The 18,601-nt window shown below is 38.4% G+C and overlaps 1 protein-coding gene across 1 annotated transcript in view; it reads left to right on the top strand.

Moving 5' to 3' along the window:
* LOC109472509 (fibrillin-1-like) overlaps nucleotides 1-18,601 on the top strand; it is a 97,298-nt gene extending 78,697 nt beyond the window's left edge. Inside the window, exons 48-55 of the mRNA XM_019772290.1 lie at nucleotides 3,162-3,172; nucleotides 6,287-6,386; nucleotides 6,499-6,609; nucleotides 7,590-7,835; nucleotides 13,863-13,880; nucleotides 16,615-16,794; nucleotides 17,406-17,648; nucleotides 18,567-18,601. Of these exons, the coding sequence (XP_019627849.1) occupies nucleotides 3,162-3,172; nucleotides 6,287-6,386; nucleotides 6,499-6,609; nucleotides 7,590-7,835; nucleotides 13,863-13,880; nucleotides 16,615-16,794; nucleotides 17,406-17,648; nucleotides 18,567-18,601 (944 nt within the window). The remainder of the gene's footprint in view (nucleotides 1-3,161; nucleotides 3,173-6,286; nucleotides 6,387-6,498; nucleotides 6,610-7,589; nucleotides 7,836-13,862; nucleotides 13,881-16,614; nucleotides 16,795-17,405; nucleotides 17,649-18,566) is intronic.

Here is an 18,601-nt window from a genome sequence, read left to right as displayed (position 1 = left end):
CATATGCATGTTTTTTTTTTAAATTAGTCTCACACTGTAGCTATTCACACCACCTTATTTGGAGTTCTTGCTCTGCGGCTTCATATTATACTAGGAACGATACATAGGTATGGTAAGATTATTTGCATTTCAAAATGGGAGAGAATGTAAACTTTTTTTGCCATCATATAGAAAACAAATTACCTGATTCAGAACCGTCAACCCAAAAATGAGTATGTGGACGACCTATTTGTCCTGTTATAGGTAAGAAGGCCTTGTTATCTTGACATGGAGGAAAGGGAGAAGGAGGAAAAAATGGACAGAAGAAATGACGAATCGGACAGTGAATACGAAGACATGGATCCACATGGCGAAAGCATCTTTGCATTGAGGTCTGAGGCTGAAGAACAGGGTGATGAAGGTAAGGATTCTGTAAATGTCCTACCAACACCAGGTCAGTCAAAACTGACGCATAGGAAATATGAAAACGTAGATCCGCATGGCGAAAGTATCCTTGAATTAGGTTTTGATCCAGAAAAACAGGGTGATGAAGATGAGGATGATGTAAATGCCCTACCAACACCAGGTCAGTCAACAAAACTGACGCCAAAGAAATATGAAGACGTAGATCCACATGGCGAAAGCATCTTTGCATTGAGGTCTGAGGCTGAAAAACAGGATGATGAAGATAAAGACTGACGTGTAAATGTCCTACCAACACCATTGCAGTCAATACAACTGACGCCAATAAAGTATGAGGACTTACATCCACAAGACGAAAGTACCTTTGCATCGAGGTCTGATGCTGAACAACAGGATGAAGGAGGAAATAATGATACGGTAAGGCTTGGAGACGTGGATTTAGAGGGTGGCAATGAAAGTGTAAAACTGGGCTCTGGGTTAAAACGCACTTCGACGCTTCGGCATCTTGACATGGGAGACCATGTGGTGGTCTACCCTGAGGTCAATGAAGAGCCTAATTCTTACACACATGACGCACCTGATGGTAGCAGCGGAGACCAAGGCAGTGATGCACCTGGCTTTTGTCACAAAGTTAGAGGTATGTCATTTCCATGTATTCTATGTATAAATGCATATGCGCTCAATTTACTTCCTGTTTCTTCGCGCGCGTGTGCCTTTACGGAGGGTTTATAGTGTGCTTTAATAGAAGATTTTATGCAATGCCATTGATTATAAGTATGAATTTACCATTGGTATTAGTATAGTTTGGATAAAAGGAATGTTCCTTTTTTAAAGAAAACAAAACTTGGATGCTAGGTGTCTATGTATATTGTTTTGAATGTTTATGGTAACGTCAGTGCGCACGTGCCTCTATGTGTGTGTGTGTGTGTGTGTGTGTGTGTGTGTATGTAAGTGGCTATGTGGTATGTGGGCATGTCTTTGAAATAATTGACCTGGAAGTAATTGCATTTTCTAAAACACCCATACCTCTTCTTTCCACCTACACTACACCTGCTACAAAACAAAACATAATATACAATAACAATTCTAATTCTTGCAATTTTAAAGTAATTTTGTGAATTATTAACTTTATTCCATGCTATAGAATTGTGTAATAAATTAAAATCTGCAAAAATTTGGTGGTTTATACTGGGTTGTGGACTTCTGGTGGTAGCGTCGATTTTCATCGCTGAAGGTTTTTACATCTGAGTAATTGCAGTAGTATTAATAAGCCTATTGTACAGTTTTGTTGCACAGTTGAATGTTAAACAACGTTCTCAACGATAGTGAATGCTGTCTAAAACATCTTCAGAGAATTCATCAAGTTGCTTGGCCAATTTTGCATTGTGTACATATTGCTCTGGATTTCATTTGATTTTTGATTTGAAAAAAAATACTGTTACAATAGCAAAATTAATGTATTGTGCTAGTCATTGGTCACACGACTACTTATCACAACCTATTTTTATGTTTGCCACGATGCATGTCGAATGCGCACGGTTATTACTAGTAAGAGAATACGGCTTTCTGTTTTTAGGTGTATATTTTCACGATCTGTGGTGTAGAATTTTAAAGATGATAACATATATGCAATCTTTAAATGATAAACCAGTTATTTTGCTTCATGTACACATGTACACGAAATTTTTGGATCCTATTGACCTTAGCTGCAGTTACCAACTCCAGCTACTAGTATTTATTGCTTGCCTTGTTAGGTGTTTGAATACTATAATGACAATCATGTGATACCCCAATGCTTAAACACCAACCTTGGTGCTGAAGTACCCTTCCCAAGCATATACTATCATGTACAATGAATGACCTTGGTGCTAAAGTATTTTCCCCCACCATGTACCATCCTGTACCACCCCTGCCTGACCTTGGTGCAAAAGTACCTCCCCCAACCCTGTAATATCCTGTACCTTCCCCACCCTGTGCTATCTTGCACCGCCCCTATGATCTGTGAACGTGTGACTTCTCGTACTTGGAATTTAATATCATCTTTAGACATTGTTTTGATGTTTTATGGTATTGGTCTCGCCGTGGCCTGTTCCATGTACACTTTACAAATCCTAGGTGGGCACGTTGTTTGCCTTTAAGATACAATACCATGGCTGTATTTGTTTGGCATGCTAATGCACCGATTAAAACGTGATACACCGAATGATACAAGCTGTTTCCATCACGTAAAGGTATGTCAGATTGTGCTGTAATGTCTTTCACGATAATGATAATACCAATTGATGGGAACTGCCAGTATTTTACATTTATACCATTTCAGGTACAGGCGAGGAATACAAGTAGTAGTAATGTCCATAAATTAGCAGGACTTCAAATACTAGTATTAACCCTATTCAAACCAGGATTTTTTGTCAACCTAGACAAGGAAGGGGGTTTGAAGCTCGAGCCCAAAAACTCCACCAAAGGTTTGGAGCCAATTAGCAAAATATTTCTCTAATATTTCTGTCATTATGACGCCATTCATGTGATTTTTTTAAAACCGTAAAATGTTTTTTTCCCGTAAACCTTGCAATACTTTAACATAAATTTCATGACAGAATATTGAGGTCTGCACAGACTTATGTTTACCAAGGCATCAACACGTCAAAATAACGTCATGCATATTGCATATTCAGGATCGATCCGCCATCTTGAATCGTCAATCTTTGAAGGGAGAGAATGTAGTCACATTTTCTTCAAATTTCTGGTTTTACCATCAGATAGAAATGAAGTTGCCTAATTCAAGACTGTCGCCATAAAACACGAAGCTGTGAACGATCTATTTCGCCCCGTTATTGGTAAGAAAGTCTCGTCATCTTGACATGGAGAGAAAGGGGAAGCAACCAATGTACAGAAGGAATGAAGAATCAGACTGTGAGTACGAAGGCATGGATTCACATGGGGAAAGTATTTTTGCATTGGGTTCTAAGCCACAAAAACAGAATGCTGAAGATAAGGATGATACAGATGTCCCACCACCGTTGCCGGCAAAACCACAGTCGCCAAGGAAGTATGAAGACGTAGATCCACATGGCGAAAGTATCTTTGCATTGAGGTCTGAGGCTGAGAAACACGTTGATGACGATGAGGATGATACAAATGCCCTACCACCGTTGCCAAAACGACTATCACCAAGGAAATATGAAGATGTAGATCCACATGGCGAAAGTATCTTTGCATTGAGGTCTGAGGTTAAAAAACAGGATGATGACAATACGGATGATACAAATGTCCCACCACCGTTGCCAAAACGACTTTCGTCAAGGAAATATGAAGATGTAGATCCACATGGCGAAAGTATCTTTGCATTGAGGTCTGAGGCTGAACAACAGGATGAAAAAGATAAGGATGATACAGTAAGGGACATAAGTCTTGGAGGCGTGGATTTAGACGATGGTAGTAAAAGTGTAAAACTGGGCTCTGGGTTAAAACGCACTTCGACGCTTCGGCATCTTGACATGGGAGACCATGTGGTGGTCTACCCTGAGGTCAATGAAGAGCCGTGCCCATATAGCTCCTACACAGATGACACACCCGATGGTAGCAACGGAGATCAAGAAAGTGATGCACCTGGCTTTTGTCACAAAATTAGAGGTATGTAATTTCCATGTATTTTATTGGGCACATGTACAAAATCAATATAATGCATACATGATTAAGAACACTTTGCCTCTCTAAATAAACACTTCCTGCAGTTTAGAAAAGCTGCCACGTATGTCATTTAACAAATGATTGAATGCACACAAAAAAAACCAAAAAAAACAGAATATACAAACGTATAGCGGATCCAACGATAAATGATTAATGTAACCAAATATCACCAAATATGATATATACATATATCTATGAAATAGATAAATAAAAACGGGCTAAAGCAACGATACAAAATAATGCCAAATTGTATAAAGAAAACAAACGGAACAACTTCAAATGAATTACAGAAATTAATTCAAAACAATTGTACTGAATAAACTGATCAAAATAACAAGGCACCTAAAACAATATGATACAGAAAAAGACAAAGAAAAGGGATAAAGAAATGAAATATTTTGTACCAGATCGTGCCAATCTACTGTATTTTAGTGCCAATTTGTTTTTTCTATATGCTATTACATATATGTGTTCAGATCTATAATGTGACTTAATGTTTGGTTTGATAATAAGAGCTTTTTCCATTTATTATGAGTAAGAATTTACCGTTTTGTATTGGTAAAGGGATGATTTTCTTTAAAGAAAACAAAAATGGATTTAAAGTCTCTATTTATACTGTTTTGTTACCTTCGCCAGAAGGTTAATGTTTATGGTAGCGTCTGTACGCATGATGTCTGTGTGTGTGTATGTAAGTGTCTATGCGGTATGTGGGCATACCTTGATAAGACCTTGAAATAATTGCATTTTCCTAATTACCCATATCACTCCTTTCCATCTAGGCTATACCTGCATGCATGCTACCAAACAAAACATAATTTGCTCATTATCACCAGTAAATTTTTAACAAATAATAATTTAATTTTTGCGATTTTAATGTACTTTGTGAAGTATTGATTTTTATACCATGCTATAGAATCCTGTCGTGGCGTCGGTGGCGCTTTGAGAAAGGCACTTTACACGACTCCCCTACCTTTACGGTGGAGTGACGCCCGCCGAGCCTCTTAGGCTAATCTGTCTGTCTGGGTGCCAAAAACACACTACGGATTTGGTGCGCTGATGTGACATCAGCACATTGGCCACTGAGAGCCGTTAAATTTATTTTATTTTCTATAGAATTCTGGAATAAAATAAAATGTGGAAAAATGTGGTGGCTCATTTTGGTTTGTGGACTTCTGGTGGTAGCCTCAATTTTCATCGCCGAAGGTTTGTCTCCTGGCATCCTCATACAGGTAGGCAAACATCTTTATTATTTATTTATTTATTTATTTATTTCATCTTAGGACGGCTGGGTAACCCCATTCAGCTTACATTAGCTGTTTTCCAAGGGGGCCCAGCAAAATTACACAAGACATTGTCACATACAGTAAGACAACATACAGTAAACATAAAAGTCCGATGCATCAAAACAGAGTCATAGTCCTATACTAAAAGTCCTAGCCGTTCAAAGGTCAAAAACACGAAAATCAAGGAATGGAGGTCAGGTTTCATGTGACATATGTTTCAAGCCTGCTTTAAACTAAGAAAGTGTAGGTACATGTCTTTCTGATACAGACGTGATGTCTTGAATGGCTTAGCTTGCAAGTTTATAAACACAACGACTACATGAGTATTGAAATATAGATATAATGGACTAACCTACTTACGTAAAGATCTATTTTCTCCAAATTCTTCTCCTGCTTTGACCTCATGATATGATTTTTTTTTACAAAGTAGCAAGACATTATTAACTTTACTTAGAAAGTCTAAAATTGCCAACCTGTTTATAGGATGGTCACGGCTTGGCAATCGGTAAAAAGCCAGAGAAGCCACGTAATCCATGGTGGGCAACGTTCCCGAAGGCCAACAGGTCGAACGTTGCATATCTAGCTACAACTGCATCTTTCTCCAAACCTGGTACTGCGTGGCAGACGTGGTTTTATGAGAACAACAACTCAACTGTCAACATCAGTTTGACCACGTTGTCTCCACCTTGGGAATGGAACTCAACTGATCCATATGCAGATGTCACTACAGATGACAAACCCTTACCAGTAACCAACACATTCCTATCAACCACAGGTAAGGCCAATTGATTTATATGGTAATCAAGTACAAGTATTTGCTCATCATATTTTCATTATTATCTGTGCGGCAGGAAGCCTTGTCAACGACCTTAACTATTCGTGTTTCCTCACGACCATGCATTGTAGACAAGTGTATCATGGATCCTTGTCTGCATGGGTACTGTGTGAACAAAGATGGCGGATACAACTGTACCTGCTCACCTGGATGGACTGGACAGAACTGTCACCAAGGTGAGATCCTTTTGTGGACACTATTAAAGAAAAGTATTTATGCTGTTATCTGTTTTCAGCATGTATCCATTCAGTTTAGCTACACTGCTGTACATTTCTTTCATATACACAGACATCAATGAGTGCACCAGCAAACCATGTCAACACGGAACCTGTGTGAACAAAGAAGGTGGATACAACTGTACCTGCTCACCTGGATGGACTGGACAGAACTGTCAGGAAGGTTCGTTCCCTTTCTCTACAGTATGCAAAAGTGCGTGTTAACTTTGTATTTTCAATCATCTACAATTGCGTACTACCTTACGCTTACTGTTTTTTCCAGCCTGTCAATATGCAGATGTCACTACAGTTGATGAACCCATACCAGTAACCACCACACCCCTATCTACAACAGGTACGGCCAATTAATTTTCTTGTTCATCTAGTAAGGTATTTGTTTATTATATTTTCTCTTTTGTCATTGCGACAGGAAACCTCCTCAAACAGTCCATCTTATAACCATTGACTTTTGCTTACAAGCAGCCCATGGATGCCAGAGTGGGTGGGAAGAATATCAGAACAACAACCACTGCTACAAGTTATTTACGGAGCTTGTCAGCTGGTCTGCAGCGCGCTCTATATGTAAACAGCACCGTGCACAGCTGGCTTCAATCAAAGATGAAAGGGAAAACAACTTCGTCACTTACAGAGTCATTTATAAAGGTGGGTTTGTTGATTTATTGGTGCACATATTATATGCTTTCAAAAATTGTATTGAACACTTATATATTGTATATTGTATTAAATGAAGTGTAATTTACTTTGGGATTATTGTAGATCATACAATTGCCATAATAATAGCAATACCAATGACAGAAATAGTATATTTAATTGTTTGCTACTAGATAAACCATGTATCCATCTCTTTTCACGTTTACAACTAAGGAAGAATAAAAGTTAAACCTGACATATTAGTATACATAGTAGCAATTATAGATCACACACTCAAATCACTGCACCTCGAACTGCTTTTGGGCCTGTGCTTGTAAGATCATAAAAGTACAATAAAGCTATTCTATTTTATAACATATAAAAGGTTATTCTAATTCAAGGTTCAATGACATTTACTGCTGTGTTGTTCGACTTCCATACAGTATTATTTGAGATAGGAGTTATAGATCTTACTATAATCAGCCTGATAGTAAATTTCTTTCACGGAGATAGCACAAAATTGCCAGGATGGAAAAGGGTCATCTTACCGGGGAACGGTCGCTTTGACCGAAACAGGCAAGACTTGTCAGCGCTGGGACAGTCAGAAGCCCCATGGGCACCCCCAGATCACTCCTGCTAAGTGCCCATTCTCCGGACTAGAGCAGAACTACTGCCGGAACCCTGACAACGAGGACGGAGTTTGGTGCTACACCACGGATCCCAGTAAGAGATGGGAATACTGTGACGTGCCAAGATGTGGTGAGGTTTTTTATGTAATTAATCCTGGCATGCCAATTCTATTACGTGATTCTTAGACTCATTCTCAGAATAATGCCACACAAAATTAAATCTGTTGTTCTCTATTTTCATGGTTTTACCAAAGGGACATTATGCAAACAAAAGGCCAAATACTAGATATCTCACAAATAGTTGTAAAATCAAATTCTCTACCCCTGTATATTTGTTATCTTACTTCAAAGGTAAATGAGTCTCATAGTATGTTTGTTTTTATATAGGTCTAGAGCAGATGCCATACTTTGTACGCACCTAGTGTAATTCGTGAACAGCTTAAGTTCGTAATTTCTTTGCTGCGAAACAGGAGAACATAAGTTGATCTGGCTTGGACTGCACGGCATTCATAAAGGTGATTCAGCATGGGCAGACGGAGAACAGCTAGCCTACACCAACTGGGCTCCAAACCAACCTAAAATCCGTTGGCAGGATAAGTGGTTAATTTGGAGTACTCAGAGGGACTACTGCGCTAGTGTATACTATGAGGTGTGTTGTTTATTTTACATAACCAGTTTTAGGCGTAACACATCATAGTCAGTGTTTATGTTAATTATTTTTCCACATATATAAGGAGATTTAAATTTGATTTATTTGCTATCACACAATTTTGGTAATTTATTTGTTAAAAATATCAAAGAACTTGTTTTAATGTTCAAATGTCTCTACAGATAGACATAATTGATTATTATTATTTCCATGCTCTGCATTATTTTCCGTTAGTATTGTATTATTAGCTGGGTGGTTCAATTTCTTTTAATGTGAAAAAAAAAACTGTTGCAACGGTACAGAAAGCATCAGCCATCCATTGTTCTTCTTTCAATCAGTATAAGTGTCTACAATTTTTCCTCCAGATTTACATATTTTCATTGCTGTCCAGTGTAGTAAATTTGTATTTTAGAAAACCACAATGATGTAAAGACATAAAGACTAACATCAACGTTGTAACCTTTGTGATTTGTTGAACAGACAACTTCTGAAGGACGAAGAGGAACATGGAATGACATGCCGTGCGACACTCATCTTCTCTACCTTTGCAAGAAATCAAAGGCATAATTTCCTCATTCATCTTAAAAAAACCCACTATAATTATAGAAAGTAAAAAGGAGAGGTATAGAGACCAAGTTGTACAAAAAAAACTCAACCTGTAAAGCAAATGCACCAAGCAAATGCACCAATTTGTACAAAAATCTCACCCTGTAAAGCAAATGGACCATGTGACATTGGTGACGGGTTTCCATATAGAACCTCCCCCCCCCCTTGGAAACCTTAGTCTCAAGAGCTCTCATACCATCAACGAAGAACGTTGTTTTACATTCAACTGTGCAACAAAACTGTACAATAGGCTTATTAAGACTACTGCAATTACTAATGTAAATACTATACATGTACATAAGTCTATTGTTATATCCTGAAGTGTAAGATTTTCAGATAACATCCAATCATCGAGTTTAATCGACAAACTAAACGATAGTGAATGCTGTCTAAAATATTTTCAGAGAATTCATGAACTTTAAGTTGCTTGGCCAATTTTGCATTGTGTACATATTGCTCTAAATTTCATATGATTTTTGATTGGAAAAAAATACTGTTACAATAGTAAAATTAATGTATTGTGCTAGTCATTGGGCACACGACTACTTGTGCACAACCTATTTTCATGTTTGCCACGATGCATGTCGAATGCGCACGGTTATAACTAGTAAGAGAATGCAGCTTTCTGTTTTTAGGTGTATATTTTCACGATGATCTGTAGAAGTTTAAAGACGATAACATATATGCAGTCTTTAAATGATAAACCAGTTATTTGCTTCATGTTACATGTACACAAGTACTCGACATTTTTGGATCCTATTGACCTTAGCTGCAGTTACCAACTCCAGCTACTAGTATTTCTTGCTTGCCTTGTTAGGTGTTTGAATAGTATAATGACAATTATATGATACCCCTATACTTATACCCCAACCTTGGTGGTGAAGCACTTTTCCCAAGCATATACTATCATGTACAATCAATGACCATGGCGCTAAAGTACCTTCCCCCACCCTGTACTATCCTGTACCATCCCTGACCTTGGCGCAAAAGTACCTCCCCCCACCCTTTAATATCCTGTACCATCCCCGACCTTTGTGCTAAAGTACCTCCCCCCACCCTGTACTATCTTGTACCGCCCCTATGATCTGTGAATGTGTGAATTCTCGTGCCTGGAATTTAATATAATCTTTAGACGTTGTTTTGATGTCTTTCGGTATTGGTCTCGGGTCTTCTGTCGTGGGTTGTTTCATATAAACTGTACGAAATCTTCGTGGGAGCGTTGTTTGCCTTTAACAAAATATGGCTGTTTTGGCGGACAGTGCATGAACATGAAAGGTGAGCTACTTCACCCACTATAATCTCAGAACATCTTTATCATCTTTAGAAGTTGTTTTGATGTCTTTTGGTATTGGTCTCACCACGACTTGTTTTAACTACACTTTAAGAATCCTAGGCTTTTAAGATAAAATGCCATGGCTGTATTTTTTTGACATGTTGATGCACCGAATAAAACGTGCTGCACCGAAGATGTGTGTATCACGTAAATGTATGTCAGATTGTGCTGTAATTTTTTTTACGGTGATTAAATGATAATACCAATTGATGGGAATTGCCAGTATTGTGCATTTATACCATTTCAGGCTAAGTAAAGGCAAGGAATAAAAGTATTAGTAATGTCCACACATTAGCAGGACTTCAAATACTAGTATTAACCCTATTCAGACCAGGATTGTTTGGTCAAGCTAGGTCAAGAAGAGGGTTTAAAGCCCGAGCCCAAAAACTCCACCAAAAATTTAGAGCCAATTGGTAAAATCAAATCAAACAACTTTAATATTTTGTCATTGTGACGTCGTGTGATTTTTTACAATGTTTTTGCCCGTTAAACTCGAATGTATACAGCAATACTTTAATACAAAGTGTCTATCACAGAATATTGAGGTCTGCACAGACTTATGTTTACCAAGGCATCAACACTGACGTCAAATAACGTCATGCATATTGCATATTCAGGCTCGATGCGCCATCTTGAATCGTGAATCTTTGAAGGGAGAGAATGTAGTCATATTTTCTTGAAATTTCTGGTTTTGCCATCAGATAGAAATGAAGTTGCCTAATTCAAGACTGTCGCCTAAAATAACGAAGCTGTGAACGATCTATTTGTCCCGTTATCGGTAAGAAAGTCTCGGCATCTTGACATGGAGAGAAAGGGGAAACAACCAATGTACAGAAGGAATGAAGAATCAGACTGTGAGTACGAAGGCATGGATTCACATGGGGCAAAACCACCACTGCCAAGGAAGTATGAAGACGTAGATCCACATGGCGAAAGTATCTTTGCATTGAGGTCTGAGGTTAAAAAACAGGATGATGACAATACGGATGATACAAATGTCCCACCACCGTTGCCAAAACGACTTTCGTCAAGGAAATATGAAGATGTAGATCCGCATGGTGAAAGTATCTTTGCATTGAGGTCTGAGGCTGGAAAACAGGATTATGACGATGAGGATGACACAAATGCCCCACCACCGTTGCCGGCAAAAACACTGCTGCCAAGGAAGTATGAAGATGTAGATCCACATGGCGAAAGTATCTTTGCATTGAGGTCTGAGGCTGAGAAACACGTTGATGACGATGAGGATGATACAAATGTCCCACCACCGTTGCCAAAACGACTTTCGTCAAGGAAATATGAAGATGTAGATCCGCATGGTGAAAGTATCTTTGCATTGAGGTCTGAGGCTGAACAACAGGATGAAAAAGATAAGGATGATACAGTAAAGGACATAAGGCTTGGAGGCGTGGATTTAGACGATGGTAGTAAAAGTGTAAAACTGGGCTCTGGGTTAAAACGCACTTCGACGCTTCGGCATCTTGACATGGGAGACCATGTGGTGGTCTACCCTGAGGTCAATAAAGAGCCGTGCCCATATAGCTCCTGCACACATGACACACCCGATGGTAGCAACGGAGACCAAGGCAGTGATGCACCTGGCTTTTGCCACAAAATTAGAGGTATGTAATTTCCGTGTATCCTATGCATTAGGCACATGTACAAAATCAATATAATGCATTCATGGTTAAAAACACTTCGCCTCTCTAAAAAAATCCCTGCAGTTTAGAAAAGCTTAGAACAACTTCAAATAAATTACAAAACTTAATTCAAAACAACTGTACATAATAAATAAAAATAAAACCTAAAACAATACAGAAAAAGACAAAGGAAAGGGATTAAGAAATTTTATATTTTGTACTAGTTCGTGTCAATTTACTGCAGTGTAGTGAATTTTTCTATGTATGGTATTACATATATGTTTTCAGATCTATAATGTGACTTAATGTTTGAGGAGGTTTAATAATAAGAGATTCGCCCATTTATTATGAGTAAGAATTTACCATTTTGGATTGAAGAGATGATTTTCGTTAAAGAAAACAAAAACTTGATTTTAAGTGTCTATTTATATTGTTTCTGAAGGATAATGTTTCTGGTAGCGTCTGTGTTCCCGGTGTCTGTGTTGTTATGTGTGGGCATGCCTTGACGATACCTTGAAATAATTGCATTTTCCAAATTACCCATATCATTCCTTTTCATCTAGGTTATACCTGCATGCTACCAAACAAAACATAATTTGCTCATTATCACCAGTACATTTTTAACCAATAACAATTTAATTACCAAGATTTTAATGTACTTTGTGAAGTATTGATTTTTATACCATGCTATAGAATTCTGTTGTGGCGTCGATTGCGCTTTGGGAAAGGCACATAACACTTAGCCTCTTAGCCTAATCTGTCTGTCTGGGTGCCAAAAACACCTTACGGATTTGGTGCGCTGATGTGACATCAGCACATTAGCCACTGAGAGCCGTTAAATTTATTTTTATTTTCTATAGAATTCTGGAATAAAATAAAATGTGGAAAAATTTTGTGGCTCCTACTGGGCTGTGGACTTCTGGTGGTAGCTTCAATTTTCATCGCTGAAGGTTTTTCCCCTGGCATCCTCATACAGGTTGGCAAACATCTTTATAACTATCTGATACAGAAGTGATATCTTGAATGACATAGCTTGAAAGTTTATAAGGACAACGACTATACATGAGTATGAAAATATAGCTATAATGGACTAACCTACTTACGTAAAGTTTCATTTTCTATTTTCTCCAAATTCTTCTCCTGCTTTGACCTCATGGTATGATTTGTTTACAAAGTAGCAAGACATTGTAAACTTTACTTTGGAAGTCTAAAATTGCCAACATGTATATATCCTTCTCTGGGTTTGAATTCTTCATAACTTTTTGTACAAACTAACAGGGTTTTCTGCATAACTTTGAAATTCTAAAATTATGCACTTGTTTATAGGATGGTCACGGCTTGGCAATCGGTAAAAAGATAGAGAAACCACGCAATCCATGGTGGGCAACGTTCCCGAAGGCCAACAGGTCGAACGTTGATTATCTAGCATCAACTGCACCTTGGTCCAAGCCTGGTACTGCGTGGCAGACGTGGTTTTATGAGAACAACAACTCAACTGTCGGCATCAGTTTGACCACGCTGTCTCCACCATGGGAATGGAACTCAACTGACGCATACACAGATGTCACTACAGATGATAAACCCTCACCAGTAACCACCACATTCCTATCTACAACAGGTAAGGCAAATTGATTTTCTTGGCAATCAAGTACATGTATTTGCTCATCATATTTTCTTTATCATCTATGCGGCAGGAAGATTTGTGATCGACCTTAACTATTCATGTTTGTCCATTCATTGTAGACAAGTGTATCATGGATCCTTGTCTGCATGGAACCTGTGCAAACAAAGATGGCGGATACAAATGTACCTGCTCACCTGGATGGACTGGACAGAACTGTCAGCTAGGTGAGTTCTTATGAAGTCAGTGAGTTCATATATGTGGTAAGTAGACTGAGGTTAAAAGCATGTGTTGTCAACGTGTTTTAGCCGGTTCAGCTTCAATTGGTTTATATTTCTTTCATATAGACATCAATGAGTGTACAAGGAACCCATGCCAACATGGAACCTGTGTGTACAAAGATGGTGGATACAAATGTACCTGCTCACCTGGATGGACTGGACAGAACTGTCAGCAAGGTGAGCACTTTTTGTGTTTCAGTATCTAAAACTAAATGTTTCTCTTTTAATATTACGTCTTATTCTTGAAATCTCTTTGTTTATCACACAGACATCAATGAGTGTACCGAAAACCCATGCCAACATGGAACCTGTGTGAATAAAGATGGCGGATACAACTGTACCTGCTCACCTGGATGGACTGGACAGAACTGTCAGCAAGGTAAGTACTGTTTCTCTAGCTACTGTAGCCTTTAGATTACATGACCGTTCTTATTTCGATCTGTCATTCGTACTCTTTTCTTGCTCTTAGCTTTTTTCTTGATGATGGTATAACAGTTATCTTATATGACACACTTGTATTTATTTATCACACAGACATCAATGAGTGTGCCATGAACATTTGCCAAAATGGAACCTGGGTGAAAAAAAATGGTGGATACAAATGTACCTGCTCACCTGGATGGACTGGACAGAACTGTCAGCAAGGTGAGCACTTTTGTGTCTTTCTATTGTCACTCAAATTCAGTATCTAAAAATAAATGTTTCTTTTTTAAGATTACGTCTTATTCTTGAAATTTCTTTGTTACACAGACATCAATGAGTGCATCAGAAACCCATGTCAACATGGACGCTGTTTGAACAAAGATGGCGGATACAACTGTACCTGCTCACCTGGATGGACTGGACAGAACTGTCAGCTAGGTGAGTTCACTTTTGCGTTGAGAAGAATAATGTAAAAGGAATGTGTTTTCATGGTTGTTTTAACCGGTCCAGCTTCAACTGATATTTCTTTTATACAGACATCAATGAGTGTGCCAGGAACCCCTGTCAACATGGAACCTGTGTGAACAAAAATGGCGGCTACAAATGTACCTGCTCACCTGGATGGGCTGGACAGAACTGTTATCAAGGTGAGTTGCCTTTATATACACTATGCAAGAGTATGTGTTTTAATTTTATTTTCAATCGGTTCAGCCACAGCTATGTACTTTTCTTACACACAGACATCGATGAGTGTACCAGCAAACCTTGTGGACATAGAATTTGCGTGAACAAAGATGGCGGATACAACTGTATCTGCTCACCTGGATGGACTGGACAGAACTGTCAGCTAGGTAAATATTTATCAGACTATTTTGCTCCTACATCTTTGGCATTTAGAATCTCACATTCAGTAAACTGTTGAATTAGCCAACCTACAATAACTTTTATTTACTGCACAGATGTCAACGAGTGTTTGAGAAACCCATGTCAGCATGGAACCTGTGTGAACAAAGATGGTGGATACAATTGTACCTGCTACGCTGGATGGACTGGACAGAACTGTCAGCAGGGTAGGTTCTTATGCAGACTATTCGGCCCCTACATCTTCAGCATTTAGATACACATTATTTAGTAAACTGTCTTCTGAGTTGGCAATTCTACGGTAACTGTAATTTACTGCACAGATGTCAACGAGTGTCTGAGAAACCCATGTCAGCACGGTAGTTGTGTGAACCAAGATGGCGGATACAACTGTACCTGCTCGCCAGGATGGACTGGACAGAACTGTCAGCAAGGTGAGTTCTATATATGATTTTGTTATTGTAACATTTGTAACTTGTTTGTATTCTATAGTGACATAACTGTAAATATTTTCAAACCTCTAGATAGTAACTAATATTGTTTAACACCACACAGACATCGATGAGTGTAGCAGCAACCCTTGCCGACATGGGACTTGTGTGAACAATCATAATACCTACACCTGCACCTGCTACTCTGGATGGGCTGGACAGAACTGTCAGCGAGGTGAGCACTCTTGTGTCTTTCTATTGTCACTCAAATTCAGTATCTGAAATAAATATTGTTTAGAATATTAGGTCTTATTCTTCTAATGTCTTTTTGTTATAACACAGACCTAAACGAGTGTACCAGCAACCCATGCAAGCATGGAACCTGTGTGAACAAAGATGGTGGATACAACTGTACCTGCTCGCCAGGATGGACTGGACAGAACTGTCAGCATGGTAAGTTCTCTATATAATTTATTGTAACATTTTATTAACTTGTTTGTATTCTATAGTCACAGAAGTGTAAACATTTTCAAACGTGTTCTCCAGCTAGCTAGATAGTAACTTATTGTTATACGCCACACAGACATCGATGAGTGTAGCAGCAACCCTTGCCTACATGGGACTTGTGTGAACTATCACAATGCCTACACCTGCACCTGCTACTCTGGATGGACAGGGCAGAACTGTCAGCGAGGTGAGTTATTTTTAAGACATGTGAAAATCTACTATCTTTCATTAATGACAGACATCAATGAGTGTACAATTATGCTAAGTCAACACGGAATCTGTGTGAACAAATATGGCAGCTATAAATGTACTTGCTAACCTGGAAGGACTGGACAGAAATGTTATTCAGAACATATGAAAATCTTCCAGGATGAAATTTCTCGTAAGTTAGCTAGTTAAGATATGTGAAAATCTTCCAGGGTAAAATCTGATATAAAATGTATACTTGGGGACATCTCTCAGTTTTCCTTGAAAACATGTTTATGAGAGACAAAGTATCCATGCTCTTGGGGTTAGCGTATCCTTAGTAGTACCCTAACTGTTCGTTCTACATGTAGCCCATCGATGCCAGAGTGGGTGGGTAGGATATCCACACAACAACTACTGCTACAAGTTATTTATGGACCTTGTCAGCTGGTCTACAGCACGATCCCGATGTAAACAACACCGTGCACAGCTGTCTTCTATTCAAGATCAAAGGGAAAACAACTTCATCACTTCCAACGTCATTAATAAAGGTGGGTTTGTTGATATATATATTGTTGTTTTGATTATTTTAAAACTTGTATTTAACACTTAATAAAATTGAACTAACAGAGAACGTAATCAATTTGTATAACAAACTGGAGTGTCATTTTCTTTGAGATTATTGCAGATTATTCAATAACAATAATAATAGCAATAGAAACAACAAAGACAGACATTGTATCGTTAAAGCTCTTGTCAAATAATAAATAATTTTTATTATAGGTTCAATGGCATTTCCTGTGTTTTATAACTTCCATATAGTATACGCCATAAACAGTTTTGCAACTGGATATGATTTTGGAAACGCTCAGACGTTTCAGGTAGCATCCACTACCTTTCGTCAGGTACGCCAAGAGACCAAAGGAGAAATTCAGGTTTATAAGCACGAATTATTAATTGATGTGCAACTTAAATGAAGACATTTTTTGGTAACGTCTGAAACGTGATCGTTTCCAAAATCATATTCAGTTGCTTGAGTAACTGTTGTTTTTTTTTGGCGTATCTTATTACATGGATGTCTAATCGTCAACGACGTTTCCATACAGTATTATTTGAGTTACTGGTACTATACTGGTACTAAATTTATTTCACTGGGGGATAGCACAACATTGCCAGTATGGACGTGGGTCATCTTACCGAGGAACGGTCGCTGTGACCAAAACAGGCAAGACGTGTCAGCGCTGGGACAGTCAGACGCCTCATGAACACGACAGGACACCTGCTAACTACCCATCGTCTGGACTGGAGAAGAACTACTGCCGGAATCCTGACGGCGTGGACGGGGTTTGGTGCTATACCATGGATCCCAGCAAGAGATGGGAATACTGTGACGTGCCAAGATGTGGTGAGGTTTTTTATGTAATCAATTCCTTTCCTTGCATGCCAATCCCATTGCTTGATTCTTAGATTTATTCTCAGAATAACGCCACACCAAGTTAAATCTGTTGCTATCTGCTATTTTCATGGGAGGTTTAAGTAACGGGACATCATGTAATTTAAAGTCTAGATGCTAGATATCCCACCAATAGTTGTAAAAGCACACTATCTGCTCACATGTATATAACTTATCTGACTTTAAATGTAGATTAATGTCTGCATGTTTGGTTTTATATAGGTCTAGCGCAGATACCATACATTGTAGGCACCTTGTGTAATTCTTGTACAACTTACGTTTGTCATTTCTTTGCTGTGAAACAGGAAAATATAAATTGGTCTGGCTTGGACTGCACGGCATTCATAAAGGTGTTTCAGCATGGACAGATGGGGAACAGTTATCCTACACCAACTGGGCTCCAAACCAACCTAGAAGGCGTTGGCAGGAAAAGTGGTTAATTTGGAATACTCAGGGGGACTACTGCGCTAGTGTATACTATGAGGTGTGTTGTTTTCTTTATTTTACATAACCACTTTTAGGCGTAACACATCATAATCAGTGTTTATTTTAATTCTTTTTCCACATATATAAGGGGATTTAAACTTGATTTATTTGCTGTCACACAATTTTGGTAATTTATTTGTTTAAAATATCAGAGAACCTGTTTTACCGGCAACAGTACAGAATGCATCAGCCTTGTTTTCTTTCTATGATAAGTGTGTACAATTTTTCTTCCAGATTTATTTCTTTCTTTCTGTAAAACATCCTGAACCTTAAATCAGTTTCATTTTTGCCCAGTGCAGTAAAGATGAAGCTTAGAAAATCACAATGATTTAAGACATAAAGAGTTACAATAAAGTTGTTACCTTTGATGTGATTTTTGAACAGACAACAGACAAAGGACAAAGTGGAACATGGAATGA

The sequence above is a fragment of the Branchiostoma belcheri genome, unplaced genomic scaffold (assembly GCF_001625305.1).
Source record: "Branchiostoma belcheri isolate BF01 breed outbred unplaced genomic scaffold, Haploidv18h27 scaffold28, whole genome shotgun sequence".
NCBI classification, from domain to species: domain Eukaryota; kingdom Metazoa; phylum Chordata; class Leptocardii; order Amphioxiformes; family Branchiostomatidae; genus Branchiostoma; species Branchiostoma belcheri.
Note: the sequence above shows the minus strand (reverse complement) of the source record. Positions and strands in the feature narration are given on the sequence as shown.